Genomic DNA, 17,113 nt, shown 5'->3' with positions numbered 1-17,113 from the left:
CAATACCATTTCTATTTACTCAAGCAAACCACACAGCCTTGGAAATCTCAGTTTCCTTGACAGAATTAGAAGAGTGTTGGACTGGGTTCAAAATTTTTAAACCTCTGTTTCAGGGAAGCCTAGGGTTCCGAAAAGGTGATATTGAAAATTCTATAGATATTTGATTTGAATTTCACTTAAAATTTAAAAAAATTTGTGTTAATTATTTCTATATATCTTGGATTAAAGCTATTCTTGGTATCTTTATCTAATTCAAGAGTGTCTGGGATTGTAAGGAAAGTGGTGTTATCTTCCTCCCCCAAATTGTTTACTTTTTATAACTGCTTATCTTTCTGAATGAGGACTGAGGAAGGATTCTCTTGGTGCTGGGCAAACAAAATTGAAAGTTACTGGGTATGGTTGTGTATCTTACTGCATCTGGTATCCACAACCCTAGATTTCAAATGCTTGTGTTCATTTTGAAGTTAAAATTTTTTTTTTTTTTTTTTTTTTTACTAATTAAGTAATTCTTTTATATCATGAATTTAACTTTAGTCATGGTATAACATTCTACACTGGGGGGTGCGTGTGTGTATTACTTTTTCAAGTATTAGAAAATGAGATGGCCAAAAAAAAAAAAAATGAGATGGCCATCAAATTTTTAACTTTTAATTATTTCTTCTTATGAAGATACCATCTATCTCGTCCTCATTTGAACTGTTTCCCATCAAAATCCTTATCTGGCTAGGATTTGAATTTATGTTTCCATCTTAAACATTAAGTTTATGCATGAACTGTTGTAATTCTTTAGTGAGATATCAACTTATGCTTTATTTTTATATTTCCTAGGCATATTGTATTTTAGCAGGATCATTAGTATCTGAAGGAGGTATGTACTGTCACAGAATCTTTTTATTCTTAGTAATATATATTCAGCAGTCTATTTTTATAGATTGCTAAGTTCTCTTGATTAAAGAAAGCTGTGGAAATAGGAATATACGTTTTATCTTCTTTGAGGGAAGAAATTCTTTGTATAATGTACTATGGTTGTTCCTGTAAGATGGGGCAAGTTTGGAAAAGCTTTTTATTTTGTTCTTGAGTATCATATCATTTGAAATGAAGTATAAAAACATAACTAACTATATACTGAGGTTTTTTCTTTTTTTGGAAAGTAAAAAACATTTTTATTTTTTTATACAGCAGGTTCTTATTAGTTATCTATTTTATACATATTAGTCTATATATGTCAATCCCAATCTCCCAGTTCATCACACCACCACCCCACCCACTGCTTCCCCATTTTGGTGTCCATACATTTGTTCGCTACATCTGTCTCTCTGTTTCTGCCTTGCAAACCTGTTCATCTGTACCATTTTTCTAGATTCCACATGTATGCGTTAATAAACGATATTTTTCTCTTTCTGACTTAACTTCACTCTGTATGACAGTCTCTAGGTCCATGGAGTATAAAAACATAACTAACTATATACTGAGTTTTTAAAAATCAGGTTTTAGTAACGTTTATCAGGGAGGACTGTCTTTTTGCAGTACAAATATGTTAATGTTTCTGAAAGTTTCAGCCATAGCAGTATTATGACAGAGAAGTGCTAATATCATGTATGAAACTGCCTAATTCACTGCTGTACTCACAGTATGCTTACTTCTAAAACATTGTCATTTTTTATGCATCATCCTTTCATCTTTGGCAATCTTATAAAATGGTGATAGCACCACCTGCCTCAAAAGGTTGGGAGGATCAAAGTGATTGTGCTTAGTGTGGTGCCTGCCAGCTAGTAGCTGTCTAATAAATTAAGGCTGTTGTGGTGGTAATGATATTTAAATTATTGTGGTTTAGAAATACGGGATTCATTATATCATAATGATTAATTGGGGTCTTGATAATGACTGGTTTAATATAGAACTTTTCCTTATTGACAGCCCTTAGCATTAAAGTGTTGTGCCTATTTATCTTTTGAGATGCCATCTTTAAAGTTTGGAGGCATGAAGTTTCTTCCTTGCTGATATGAATGCTTTTCTTTCAGCAACACTTCTTGTTGCTGTAAATGAGCTTCGTAGGAGTGCTCGGGCCAAAGGAATGTCACTTTACAAGTATGGTATGTATTTTAGAAACCTAGGTGTATTATTTCATCTTCTTTGTTTCCTTAAAATTGCCTAGTGCTATTATTGCTTTGTTCCATATAGATGTGTACAAAATATATCTCAGTGTCTTCCCTATGTGGCTCTTACTTATATATCAGCTCTTTTAAAAAGAGAAATGTAGTGTAATTTGAACAGCAGTACTTTATATTTGGATTTAACTTATGTGAACTATAGTATTTCTGTGTATGCTTATATAACTTGAGAAAGTAATTTGACTTTAAATATCTGTTATTGTTAACATTTAAGCCAAGAAATTATATTTATATTGAACAGGTTTTAAAAATCAGGATCTCATACATTTTTTAATCTTAATTTTTTTTTTTTTTTTTTGGCTGCACTGCACGGCTTGAGGCATCTCAGTTCCCTGACCAGGGATTGAACCCTAGTCACAGCAGTGAAAGCCTGTAATCCTAACCACTAGGCCACTAGGGAACTCCTTCTTAATCTTAATTTAATTAAATTAATGGATACTTATTAAAATGTTATCTGATAGTATTAAATTAAGATTTCAAAAGTTTCTTTTCTTGTCTCTACCCCAATGATTAAGTAATGGAAAGTCGTGATCCTAGTACAAATGTTATATTATTGGAGGATACTGCAGCAGTGTTGGGAGTGACAATAGCAGCCACTTGTATGGGCCTTACTTCTATAACAGGTAAATATTTCTCAAATTACAGGTGCTTTATTTGTGCTACTAAAATAATTCTCTAATATGTGGGAATTTTCCTTTATATCATTGAATAATTTTAAGCCAATAGATTGTTAAATGTGAATTTCATACTAACCATTTGTTTGTATAAGACAAATAAGATGGTAAAAGTGTTCAGAGTTTTGAATTAGAAATTTCTTAGTTAGAAATAAAGAAGGCTGCTAATAGAGCATTTCTGTAATGCTCGAAGCCTTTCTAGCTGTGACTTAATAAGCTACACAACTACACAGAGCTTTAAGTTCTTTACCTATAAAGATATTAATAATATTTGTCCTAGTGACCTTGCAGGTTTAAGATAATATATGAGAGAGAACTTTAATAAACTCTGAAGTTTAAAATAAATATACATTGTAGCTCTTGTCCGTTTGTCTTCTTCTACTATTAGTACCAATAATAACTGCTGTTGCTTTCCTGTTTCCTTGACTCTTTAGTTGCTTCCATCCTCATTTTGGCAGCTAGATAAATGTTTTGAAGGCCAGTACAGCACAGGCGGATAAGAAGACAAAAACCATTTTATTTTTATTTTCTAAAACAAAGGAACCATTTAGTATGAAAAGACTCAATTTCTGAGGTTGGAATTCTCTTGAAATGGTACTACCATTCTTACCTGTTTGTCCTAGCGTATTTTAAATAATTTTAGGTGATGAGCTTCCACAGTTTTGCAGTATTTCTTAAAATAGCCTGAAATATGAATAGGTCTTTCTCATTTTGAATGTATATTTTAAGAGTAAACCAGCATTCTCTGATGTTCACTGTGATCCAAAATATTTCTAATTGTTTTGATCGTTTTTCTGGTTGACCTTACCATTTTAGACATTTTTTTAGACCTAAATTATTACTTAGCAAAATTTTAGGCTTAAGGAAAGTGTGACTTGATAGGTAAGTTGACTTTTAATAGATTTTTTTTAACGTAGTATTATAAACCAGTCAAATCAAACTTATAAAAAGTTTTGTTTCAAGAAAGTTTCACATTAATTTTTATTTAATTATTTAAATTGTCATTTAAATTAAATAACATGCCAAGAAATAAATAAAATATTTTCCAGCTAATAATTCTGTGATTTCTGTAGGATTATTAATAGATGTATATTTTAAAATGAAAACAATTAATTAACTTTGGATTTCTAAAGAGCAATATTTGATTTTGAACTCTATAATTACAAACTTGCTAGTGGATTATGTTTTACAAATGGATATATTTTTACACTTTAGTAATACAAAATAAGTCATTCAGTTTTTAGTGTTATATTTTGACTAAATGTTAATAAAACTAATGTAAATTGCGATTTTTTTAGTAATACAAAAAATGCTTTATCAAGCATTAAGAGAGTTAAATTTAATATTGACATTTGATCTTTGGAATAAAAAGACTTTTCATTATAAAAGCCTTGTGTGTAAAATTTATTATAAAGATTTAAAGTATAATATTTATTTATGTCTGTTATATAAATATTAACCTATGCATTCATAGATGATAAATCAACTCTTCTCATTGGTTCTGGAAGAGAATAAAGCCCTAATAACCTAAGGCAAACTTTAGAATCAGAATCATCTGGCAGGATTGGGAAGGCACATAATGCTAGACCCACACCCACCCCACCCCGAACCCCAGATTTCTGATGTAGAAGGTCTTGAGCGAGGCCTCAGAATTTGCATTACTACCGTGTTCTTGAGTGATGCTGACGCTGCTGGTCAAAGGACTGCACTTTGAGAACCACTGCTCTGAGGTAGCCATTAGAGGCAAGGAATTAACTTCCTTTTTTTTTTTTTTTTTTTTAAATCTAGAATGGTACTAGCTATGTATCATTCTTGGTTGAATGAGATAAGAGTACCTCATATAATTTTTTGTATGGCTTAGTTCTTTCACAGAATCTTGGTAAGAATAAGACACAAAAATGGTTATTTCTTTTAGCTTTTGATTTTACAATTATTTTGTTAACTTGAGATAGGAAAAGTGCTACTGATATATCAAAAAGAAATGGACTCTTCATTGTATTATTAGTATGTCTCTAATTTGAAAATGCTCTGAACCCTCACCCATGTGACCAGGTGCAAGAAACAGATCATAAGTAATTCAACTGCATAGAATAGTAAAACTATTAGGAGAAAATCATTAAAGGAATTAGAAATGAATTTACAGTCCCTTGATTTACTAATTCTGGTTCTTTGCTCACTAAAGCTCATTGAAATAATAGAAAATGTTAATTTACTGACTTCTTTTGTGCTTTTATTTAGGCAATCCACTGTATGACAGCCTAGGTTCTTTGGGTGTGGGCACCTTATTAGGTGTGGTCTCAGCATTCCTCATCTACACTAACACAGAAGCACTCTTAGGGCGATCCATCCAGCCAGAACAAGTACAACGGCTTACTGAACTCCTGGAGAATGACCCATCAGTAAGGTCAGCTTATTCCAGTGTTGCTGTTAAGGTTTACAAAAACGTATTAAGAAATAGAAATGCTTGTTTTGTAAATACTTCCAGAAGACGTTTTGAATTCCTAGTCTTTAGAACTTTTTTTTTTTTTTTGCGGTACGTGGGCCTCTCACTGCTGTGGCCTCTCCCGTTGCAGAGCACAGGCTCCGGACGCTCAGGGTCAGCGGCCATGGCTCACGGGCCTAGCCGCTCCACAGCATGTGAGATCTTCCCAGACCAGGACACGAACCCGTGTTCCCTGCATCGGCAGGCGGCCTCTCAACCACTGCGCCACCAGGGAAGCCCTAGAACTTTTTAATCTTATTACTTTGCAGCATTGCAACCTTACAAGAAAGCAAGTGAAAGCGTGTAGGACACTCCCTAAGTTTCCTTTTAAATTTGTATATCTTTAATTTTTAGAATAAGGAACAGTTAGATGATGTAATGGGAACAGAAGTTTGCAAAGTATTTGCCTCTTTAATATGGAACCACTTATATGAAACCTTCATATTTGTATTTGCCTTATATTTGTATTATAATTCCAACTTAAATATATTAAACTTAAGATTTTTATTCATGGGGATATGATTACCAAGTTGAATATAATTTATACTTTTTTTGAAAATAGACTTCTTGTTTTAGATTATATTAAATGTTTTTTCCATATAATCTTTATCTTTAAATGATATACAAATAAAGAATTGAAGAGTTAGGAGGTAATCAGAAGAGATGCAAAGTTCTATTCTAATAGGACTTTTTATTGAACTTCAGCAGCAGTGTAGTTTCAGAATGAAGGGGAAGGAACAGTCCTTTAAAATCCTGCTTTTGGGGACTTCCCTGGCAGTCCAGCGGTTAAGACTTCACCCTGGTTGGGGAGCTAAGATCCCACGTGCCTCGCAGCCAAAAAACCAAAACATAAAACAGAGCAGTATTGTAACAAATTCGATGAAGACTTTAAAAATGGTCCACATCCAAAAAAATCCTGATTTTTCTACTACTTACCTACATATGCATATATAAACTTTAAAATAAGAATGTATTTTTCCTAATTAAAATCTTTAAGTTAAATCTTTTAAGAATGACCTCTAGGACTTCCCTGGTGGCACAGTGGTTAAGAATCCACCTGCCAATGCAGGGGACAGGGGTTCGAGCCCTGGTCCAGGAAGATCCCACATGCCGCAGAGCAGCTAAGCCCATGAGCCACAACTACTGAGCCCATGAGCCACAACTACTGAGCCCATGTGCCACAACTACTGAAGCCCATGCGCCTAGAGCCCGTGCTCTGCAAAAAGAGAAGCCACCGCAATGGGAAGCACACGCACTGCAGTGACAAGTAGCCCGTGCTCACCACAACTAGAGAAAGTCCGTGTGCAGCAAGGAAGACACAACACAGCCAAAAATAAATAAATTAATTAATTAATTAAAACAAAAACAAATGACCTCTATATCTTCAGTAGAACAAATGAGTATGTGAGTAGTAGATTTATATTCTAAGCTCTATATGTTTACTCTTAAGAAGTAATTACCTACTGGATCAAGATTTGAAATTGAGCATTCTTAGAATCAGTATTAGGCTTAGTAACTTAATGTGAGATACTCCATATTAATATCCTTCCCTTGTGATGTCTTTGTCTGATTTTGTTATCAAGGTAATACTGACCTTATAGAATGAATTGGGAAATGTTTCCTCCTCTTCTGTTTTTTTAGAAGAGTTTATAAAGAATTGTTATTATTTCTTCTTTAAATGTTTGGTAGAATTCAGCAGTGATGCCATCTGGACACGGGCTTTTCTGCATGGTTAGTTTTTTGATTACTTATTCTATCTCTTGTTATTAGTTTATTCAGATTATCTATTTCTTCTTGTGTCAGTTTCAGTAGTTTGTGTCTTTCTAGAAATTTGTCCATTACTTCTGAGTTATCTAATTTGTTGGTGTACAGCTGTTCCTAGTATTCCTTTTTATTCCTTTAGGTTTGGTACTAATGTCTCCTCTTTCATTTCTGATTCTGGTAATTTGAGTGTTCTTTCTTTTTTCTCTTGGTCAGTCCAGCTAAAGATTTTTCAATTTTCTTGGTCTTTTCAGAGAACTAGCTTTTGGTTTAATTGATTTTGTTTGTTTTTCTCTTCTCTGTTTCATGAGTTCCTCCTCTAATCCGTATTATTTCCTTCCTTCTGCTTGCTTTAGGTTTAGTTTGCTCTTTTTCCAGTGTCTTAAGATGGTAGGTTAAGTTTCTATTTGATATCCATCTTCTTTTTTAATATAGGCTTTTACATTTATAAACATCCTTCTAAGCCCTGCTTTCACTGCATCCTATAAATTTTAGTATGTTGTGTCTTCATTTTCATTCACTTTAAAATATATTCTAATTTCACTTTAGATTTCTTCTTTGGCCATTGGTTAATTAGGGGTGTGTTGTTTAATTCCACATATTTGTGAGTTTCTCAAATGTCTTTGTTACTTCTTACTTCATTCCATTGTGGTTGCCGAACATTCTTTTAATTATTTCTGTCATTTTAAATTTACTGAGGTTTGTTTTATGGCCTAGCATATGATCTATCTTGGACAATGTTCCACGTGTACTTGAGAATAATGTATATTCTTCTGTTGAATGGAGCATTGTGTCTGTTAGATTTTATAGTGCTCACGTTTTCTAGTTCCCTGTTGATCTTCTTGCCTAGTTGTTCTATCCATTATTGAAAGTAGGATGTTAAAGTCTCCTGCTGTTATTGCTGAATTGCCTATTTCTCCTTTCATTTCTCTCAGTTTTTGCTTCATGTATTTTGGTACCCATTTGATAGGTATATGTGTGTTTATAATTTTGCATATATTGTTTATAATTAAAGTCTAAAGAAAGAACTGTAAATGGAAAGACTCACTGTGGCAAATTTGAAATTTTCTGGAATAGTGATGATCTGTAGATTAAATTGTTGGAAAAAGTAAATGTTAGTATTCCAGGAAGTTCATACAGTTTTTTAATCAATGTATTAGTTATCTATATTGCTCTGTGACAAATTACCCCAAAACTTTGTGATTTAAAACAACATTTATTACCTCACAGCCTCTGTGGGTCAGGAATCTGGGCACGGTTTACCTAGGTCTCTACCTTAGGGTTTCTCATAGACTGCAGTCATGGTGTTGGCTAGGACTATAGTCATCTCCTGGGGAAGGATCAGCTTCTAAGCTTTCTCATGTAGTTATCAACAGGATTTAGTTCCTTGCCATGTGGGACTGTCCAACATGGTATCTTGCTTAATCAAAGTATGCAGATTGAGAAGACAATAGATATTGAGTATGAACACGATAAAAGTCACAGGTTCATCATCTAATCTTGGAAATGACATATCATCATTTTGCCGTGTTCTGTTGGTTAGGAGCAAATCGCTAAGTCTAGCCCACAGTTGAAGGAGGGAGGGTTGCACAAGGGCCTGAACACAGGAGGGGGTGGGGGGGGGTCATTGGGAACCATGATAGAAGCTGCCTATCACAGTTTTCTGTCTGCAGTTAGTTATGTGTAAGAACATAGGGAAGAAGTATATCAGAACATTTTTATTAACTGCTAATTAAGCATTAGTCAAATCATGAGTATTTTAAATCTTTTGTTAAGACTGAGTTAGATATGCTTTTTTTAAATGAATAAATTATATAACCTCTTACCAATCTGGACAAGTTCTATTTCAGTCTGGGCATACATAACTTTATAAATATAAAATCATTAATTCTTATTTTCATCTATACTTCTTTATTCACATAGATAAAGAATTTTAGACTCAGTATTTAGTAACTTGCTTAAGATCTCTCAGAAATTAGAGTCAGATGTTTTAAGAGTACTTGGATTCTCACTTAGGCTTGTTTTCCCAGTAGGATGTCTCTATGTCCTCAGAATTCAGAGTGTTTATAATTTTCTTATGTATCCTCTAAAGAAAAGATATTATAATGATTACTCTAGAAAGAAAGGAATTTCTCAGTAATTTTCTGGAGAAAATTGATTCCTGAGGATTAGGGCAGGAGGTATGGAAAAGCAATTATGCTTGAGCATCTGCTTCCTTTTCTGGAAGGCAGAATGGTATAATGGAAAGACCACTAGGTTTGGGTATCTAAAGATCTGGGGGTGAGTCCTGGCTCTCCTGTTGCCTAGATGAGTTACCTTAGGCAGGTCACTTATGCCCCTCTGGGATTGTTTTATCTGTAAAGTAAAGATGCCATCTTAATCTACTTCATGAATGTCATTGATTAAATGCCTGCTGTGTAATTGGTAGCATATTAAACATTTTATATATGTTGGTTCATCATTCCCCACATCAGTCCCATTAGGTAGTTATTATCAACCTCATGCTAATGGAGTACTTCACAGAGTTGTATGAAGACTTTTAAAGAAGCTATTGAAAAAAGGAAAAAAGGATTATAAGATAAAATGACAACATTGTAGAAAAGCAATTTTTTTTTTGTTTTTTAGAAAAGCAATTTAGAGTTGATTTTTTTAATCCACAAACTATGTAATTCATATATATACAAATTACCATAAAATAGTATTTATTGTTTACACCTTCATATGGCATTATGCAAAAAGAGCTAAATGAACATTTGTTTGGAAAATGATAGGTGGTGCTTAATGGCGAACACTCTGAAAGCCATCTTAGTCCATTTTTCATCACTGGTAGTAAAAAACAAGAATTCTAGACTTTTTGCCATTAAAATATATGTCTGTGTATATAAATTTGTATGTATTGTTTTTGGTTGCAGGGCAATTCATGACGTTAAAGCCACAGATCTAGGATTAGGGAAAGTAAGATTTAAGGCAGAAGTAGATTTCGATGGACGAGTTGTTACGAGATCATATTTGGAAAAACAAGATTTTGACCAAATGCTACAAGTAAGTTAAAGTATTTATTGATTTCTTCTTATATAGCCAAGGGTTATAAAAATTACTTCCTAAGTAAATAAAACTTTTTCTTTTATAAGTCTTAAAAGTCACTTCAGGTTTCAACTGATTCAGACAGTAGAAGAGGTAACTTATTATTAAAGTGCTTGTTGTGTGCCAGGTGTTTTATATATGTTACTTTATTTACTGTCAACAACCTGTGAGGTAAAGAAATAATATTTTCATTTTTATATATAGGCCAATTCAGGCACAGAAAGATTAAGTAACTTGCCTAAAATTGCAGAGCCATCATATGAGATCAGATGTGAATTCAGATCTCTCTGACTCCAGAATCCATGCTTTTTTTATTAAGAGTACTTTAAAAGAAAATTTGTACAGGATAATATAATGAACAGAGCAGAAGCTACCGCTTGCCTTTGTCGAATATTAACATTTTACTGTACTGTACTTGCTTAAGATCTTAAAAAAAGAAAGAAATCATTACAAAAATATTACAGCCCTTGTTTCTCCTTATAGATCCCATTCTCTTTTCTCCATCCCCAGAACTCACAATTATCTTGAATTTAGTACCTGTCATTTCCATTCAGTTTTTTATATACTTCTCAACATATTTTTCTTAGCGTAATATGTAACATTTTAGATGTTTAAAAATTGGTATAAATTGTATCATAATGGTTTCCTCTATAAGTTGCTAAACAGCATGTTTTTGAGATTCCTCCTCCATGTTAATATATATACCTCTAATTAATTTACTTGCTATTTAATAGTCCATATTAGTAAGATGTTTGCTTATCCAGTCCCTACTTCACGGACAATTATATTGTTTCAAGTATTAAACTATTGGAAACAGTGCCACAGTGGCATTCTTATAGATGTTTCCTTGTTTGCATGTGCAAGAATTTCTTTAGGGCATTACATAGCTAGATTTAAAGTATAGGTGGGCCATTGGATGAACATATCTTCAACTTCCTTAGATATCGGCAAATTGTTCTCCAAAGTGTGTCAATTTAACTCCCACCATCAATGTATCAAAGTTTCTATTGCTTCACATTTTCGCTAGATTGTATTGACAGAGTTTCGAAATTTTTATCATTATGATAGATATGAAATAGTATCCTGTTGATTTAATTTATATTTCCCTGGTAGTAGTGAGGTTAATAAACATAGAAATTTATTGACCACTGGGATTTCCTGTACTTGCTTTGTTCGCTTAATTTCTGTTATTCTGACAGATTTATAAATGTTTTATTTTTAATATACTAGTTACTAATCCTTCCTCAGTTGTGTATATGCATTTTCCTCTAAAAAAGAAAACTTCCCCAGCACTATTTATTGATTGTCTATCCTTTTCCCACTGATTTTGCAGTGCTACGGTCTGTAGACCGTTGTACTCAATTTTTTCTCAAATTGAGTTTTGTTTTTGAAATATGTGGTCCATTGCCTATGGCTTGAAAGTTTTTCATTTTTTATTAAACTTAACGGTGTTGGTTATAATTTTTAAAAGAAATTATCAGTGTACCACTATGACTTTCTTAAGAATCTGTTTCATTTTTCTGCTATCATTTTCTTTATAGGAAATTCAAGAAGTGAAGACTCCTGAAGAACTAGAGACCTTTATGCTTAAACATGGAGAAAATATTATTGATACTTTAGGAGCTGAAGTAGATAGGCTTGAGAAGGAACTGAAAGTAAGATGTATTCATAATAATAATATAATACAGTGTCAGCTACTTTTTGAGTACTTATCTATGTCAGGCACTATGCTAATTGCATCAGTTATGTGCTTTTATTTTCTCAGTAACCCCATGATGTATCAGTAGTTATGGGCAAGAAAATGATTGGGTTAGAGAAGTTGGATAATGTATTCAGGGTAGTATAGGACTTGCGATTTGAACCTTTGCTGTTCAATTTCAAATTCCATACTTTTAACCACTATTCTATACTGCTTGCTTAGTTTCTAAAATAATCAGTTTTTTTCTTGTTTGTTTGTCTTTAAATAAGAAGCGTTTCTAACATTTCTAGAGAAAGGTAAAAGGGAAACTTTAGACTCTGTTCTAAAGTTAAAAAAGAGTGTGACCTTAAACATATACATACATACTGCTTTAGCCCGTCTGACATTATTTTATATTTTCTGTTTGTTTCTGTTCAGTTGGAGATCATTACAACCTGTTGGTTTTTTACTGAAATATTACCTAACCAGACTGCCTTTAAAAAAGTGTCAGTGCTCTCAAATTGTCATTTATTGACATTTGAATTCTAATTGTTTGCAATGAAGAAAACTTGTAAATGATCTTTAACGTTTATAACTTGTTGAAGGCAATGTATTTTCTTTAGCTGATGTTGATTTTTGTTTAATTTTGTTAAAAATTGAAGAGAAACAAAGACAAAAATTGAAGGGAAACATTTCTATCACTATTTTACTATCTTTTAGAATCTAGATATGTGATCAGATTAATAGAAGCACTTCAAAAGAGATGATTTTGTTAATGTTAATATTATAGTTCATGAGCTTATCAGGCATGATTTTCAGAATTTCTAGATGAACAATTCTCGATATTTTGATATTAGGATTCTTAAAAATTATTGAGGACTCAAAGAGTTTTTTTTAGTTATATTTATTTATATTTACCGAATTATTAATTAAAATTGAGAAATTTAAAAATATTTATTCATTTAGAAAACATAATAAACGTATTTCATGTTAATATAAATAACAGTTTGAAGGAAAGTAACTATAGTTTCCAAAATGAAATAAATAGAAGAGTGGTATTTTACATTTTTACAGAAATCTAAGACAGCTAGATTCCCATTTGTGCTTCTGCATTGTCTACTACCATACGTTATTTTGGTTGAAGAATATGAAGAAAAAGGAGGAGCCTTTTTAAGTATCCTTATAGTCTTTCCAGATACTTGGTATTCTCTTTTAATAGTACACCAAAACCTGACAACCGGTAACCTCTTAAAGCATAGTTGTGCTGTGAAATCTGAAACCATATCGATGAACTTTTCATATACTGTTTGTGAAGTTAGGGGGCACAGTCCAGAAGACCACCTTCATTTCTAACACCAGTTGCAAAGTTCAGGTGGTTCCTAAGACCACCCTCAGGTTTGATAATTCACTAGGAGGACTCACAGAACTCACTGAATGGTTTATTATAATGAAAGGATACAGATTAAAACTAGCCAAAGGAAGAGATGCATAGGGCAGAGTTCCAAACCTGGAGTTTCACTTGTCCTCTCCCCATGGAGTCATGGACGGTGTTATTTTCCTGACTGTGGTGTGTGACAGTTTGCATGGAGTATTGCCAACCACAGAAGCTCAACCGAGCCTTGGTGTCCAGAAATGTTCTTGGGGCTCTGTAGTTGACTGCTTGAGTGGATGACCTTTCATCTCCAGCCCCTCTCAGGAAGAGCCGACACCTTTAGTTTCCACCTGCTTCTGGAGGTAGAGCAGATACTGTGTGGACAAAGATAAACAAAGACATAATTATCAGGCAGAATATTCCAAGGACCTAGAGATTACCTCCCAATAGCCAAGAGCAAAGGCCAGACCTTGCTTTGAGTATGATTAGCAGTCTCCTATACACTATAGGAGACTGCTAATTATATTAAAATCTCTTGGTCTGTCTTTATACTCTGATTGAATCTTTTTTTTTTAACATCTTTATTGTCTGATTGAATCTTTTTAACCCATGCTTGATTCTTTAACATTATGAATTGGTCATTTGGAAAATACTGGCTCACTGAATTTATGCACATCATGCAAATGTTGATACATTTCTAAGTAGTGGGAAGCTGTCAGGCTCATGGTGGTGGATATGAGTTTTTCAACATTCTAATTTTGACTTGAAAGCTTGCATTTTATTATTAGCAACAAATACTGTTGTTTTCCTTGAAGTAGTAGACTCATTTTGTTTATTTCTTAAGAAGATGCCTGCCAAATACCCAAATTTGAATAACCATAGTTTGTTAGTTATTCTTTCAAGTAAAAAGGGTGTTGAGATAAAAACCGTCTGATTGAGCTCATTCAAGCAATCACAGGAATGCTTTTCCTTGTGACAACATCAGACTTCAGCGTGAAGCACAGCTTCCCATTTTGTCACCGAATATTTTTTTAAAGTGTATTCAGGAGTTGAAGTTTAATAAGTCAATACTTTTTACTACTTCATGAAGGACATTTTAAAGTCAAACTGGCTTTTTAAAAAAAAAAAAAAAACTGGGTGGCAATAAAGGAACACAATGACTACCAGTATGATTTGGTGCAAGTTGCCTTGAGTTGTGTGAAGGTGCCAGCAGTTTTATCCATGCCATCGGAGGAAATGTCAGCATAGTAAAAAAAGGCAAAAAATATCTTACTGTAATTATGAGAATAGTTTTGACCTCGGAGTCCCCCCTGAAAATGTCTCAGTAACCCAGTAATCCTTGAACCATGCTTTGAATACCATTGTTCTCAATAAAATGTGAGATGATTATTTTTTTGCAAGGTGATTGGAGAATGAATAAATGTTGCATTTCCATTCTATCTGTTTTTATTTCCCTGGCAAGGAAAATAATGGACTTTTAAAACTAACTATTTTGGCTTTACTCTTTAATAGAAATAGTGTCAGAAGCCGATTTAAGAATAGTTAACAAGTTAGCCATTCTTAATTGTATTTACTCTTATCACAATCAGATATGCTTATTATTATTTTTTAAGCTAATTTTGTGCTTTAACTAGAAGCTATTAAATCATTAATAGACTGAATTATCTCGTGTTTTTGAATTATATAAGTCTTTCAAACCAAGAAGCCACATTTTGCCTACACTTCCAGGTGGAAACATCCCTAAGGTGGTAATAAGGTAAATTAATCTCAAGTGAAAAGAAAGTTCTTCATAGTTAAGGTACCAGACCGAGAGAGTGCATGAAAATAAGCTGATTTTCTTTTGAAAACAAAAACTTTGTACATTGGTATTTTCGCTCCTTTTTAGTATCTAAGCATAGTTGCCTTCTAAGTTTAAATTTTAATAATTATTGAATTACTTTGGAAGGTCACACTCAGTGATAAAATTCTGCAGGATTATAGCCATCTCTTTGAGTAAATGCCATTGATCTAAGTATTAGAACAGGCGATATTTTTGGCTTGAAGTCTGTAACTTATAGTGCTATGTTACAAATAATAGAGGCTAATTTATAAAGTCCCATATTATAATGTGAAATACATCTTGTTCTTATTTTGAAATTGTTTGAATTGTTAATGTAGATTTTTGTTGTTGTTCTACCTCTATATTCAATCAGTAGATAGACTCTTGTCCTATATCTCCATGAAGTTTTTTTGTTTGGGGGGAAATAATTCTATCGGAAATTAATTCAGTGGGAAGATGCCATAGCAAATTTCTAATAAATTCCAGTTAAATGCTCTGCCCTTTACTATGTCTTTTGAATCTCTAATTACATCCTCCTGTAGTATTTTCTTTACTTGAGTCTACAACATTGTAAAATAAATTATGTAATTTGGTTTTTATCTCTGTATAATATGAGTGTTGGAAAAAAATCTGTGATGTGTAAAATATTCCAATTCGCATTGAACAGTGCCTGGGACATAATAGACCAATAAGTATTTGGTGAAAAAATGAATGAAAATTATAAGTTGGACACCAATTACTGATTTTCAGTTCTATTTAACAGTTATATATTCATGAATATATGAATATATTAATTTCTACTATGCACATGATATCTTGTTTACACACTAAACGTTAAATTTTAAGGATATTAATCCTATTTCTTTTCTCATTCATTCAGCAAACACATTGTGTGTGTCTGCTTTGTAATGGACACATACATTTTAGGAATTTGGTTAATTTTCTCTCTGAAAACTTGATTTTAAAAAGCAGAGTAAATTAACTTTTTAGTTTCTTTTTCTTAAGATCAGATTTTTTATTAGTACACATTTGTTATATAGTGCTTTTTAGATTGAATAATTTTAAACTTTCCATGAACAGCTAAAATTTTTCAAGTCATATTGGGATGAGTAAGTGTTGATTGGAATGGGAAAACAAAATTCAATTTCATTTCTGTTTGAGGAAGTCTTTTTTATTCCATATTGAATTTAAGAAATTCTAGACAGAGGGAATAGTTTAAGATAAAGAAAACACTGAGAACAAAAGTGTCATCTGCCACCCCCTTGTGGGGTCCCTGGTCACTCTTACCTTAGGACCCAAGAGGAAAGCACCCCTAGGTACAGTTGACCAGCACTAGTTGTAAGAAAAATCCCAGTGCACACTAAACAGAATGAGTGCTGTAGCTGGAGCTACACTCCAGTATTATACCAGGTTTTTGTCTTTATAATTAAATTTGTTTAATATGAATAGTATGCAAATGTTCCTGGGATATTATTTTTTAAGCTAGGAGTTATTAATCCTGACTGATTATTAGAATCCCTTAGAAGAGCTTTTTTCCCCTTGTTGATTTATTTATACGGTTTTTATCAAATAATACACACAGTTTACAAAATCAGAACTGAAAAGCTTATACAAAAGTGTCACCTGCCTCGCCTTCCTCAATCGTTAGTTCTACATTTTAGAACCATTTTTAATAGTTTTAGTATTTTATATTTACTGCCGTATTTCTACGTAAGATTCTGACATTGCTCCTCCTAACTTAAACGTTTCCTCTTAGGTAGGTATAGGTTTAGTTATTTTATAAGTCTCTTCTGTCCTGCAGTCTCACAATATCATTATATTCACTTTATTAAACTTTTAATTCCCCCCCACACATTGTGTTAGATGTCCTTCCTTTATGTATCCATAGAGGAAAAATCCCCTCAAATCTTTACTTTGCTCTGTAGTAGGAGACTATTACAATCGCCTGCTTACTTACCCGTATTTCCTCACTAGAGATAAGTTCATTCAAGGCAAGTGCTGTTTATTTCCCATTCATTGTTGTATACTTGAGTGCTTGGTACAGTGTAGGCATATAATAAAGATATTTTTAG

General features: G+C 32.9%; 1 protein-coding gene across 2 annotated transcripts in view; it reads left to right on the top strand.

Moving 5' to 3' along the window:
* SLC30A9 (solute carrier family 30 member 9) overlaps nt 1-17,113 on the top strand; it is a 68,111-nt gene that overhangs the window by 47,987 nt on the left and 3,011 nt on the right. The window contains exons 12-17 of one of the 2 annotated variants that reach the window (XM_082653656.1): nt 829-868; nt 2,022-2,093; nt 2,687-2,794; nt 5,084-5,249; nt 10,001-10,130; nt 11,714-11,827. In XM_082653656.1, coding sequence (XP_082509782.1) covers nt 829-868; nt 2,022-2,093; nt 2,687-2,794; nt 5,084-5,249; nt 10,001-10,130; nt 11,714-11,827 — 630 coding nt within the window. The remainder of the gene's footprint in view (nt 1-828; nt 869-2,021; nt 2,094-2,686; nt 2,795-5,083; nt 5,250-10,000; nt 10,131-11,713; nt 11,828-17,113) is intronic. The other variant, XM_082653657.1, reaches the window with a different exon arrangement.

Source organism: Grampus griseus, assembly GCF_964374135.1.
Source record: "Grampus griseus genome assembly, chromosome: 4".
NCBI classification, from domain to species: Eukaryota; Metazoa; Chordata; class Mammalia; order Artiodactyla; family Delphinidae; genus Grampus; species Grampus griseus.
This window is presented reverse-complemented; position numbering and strand designations above follow the sequence as displayed.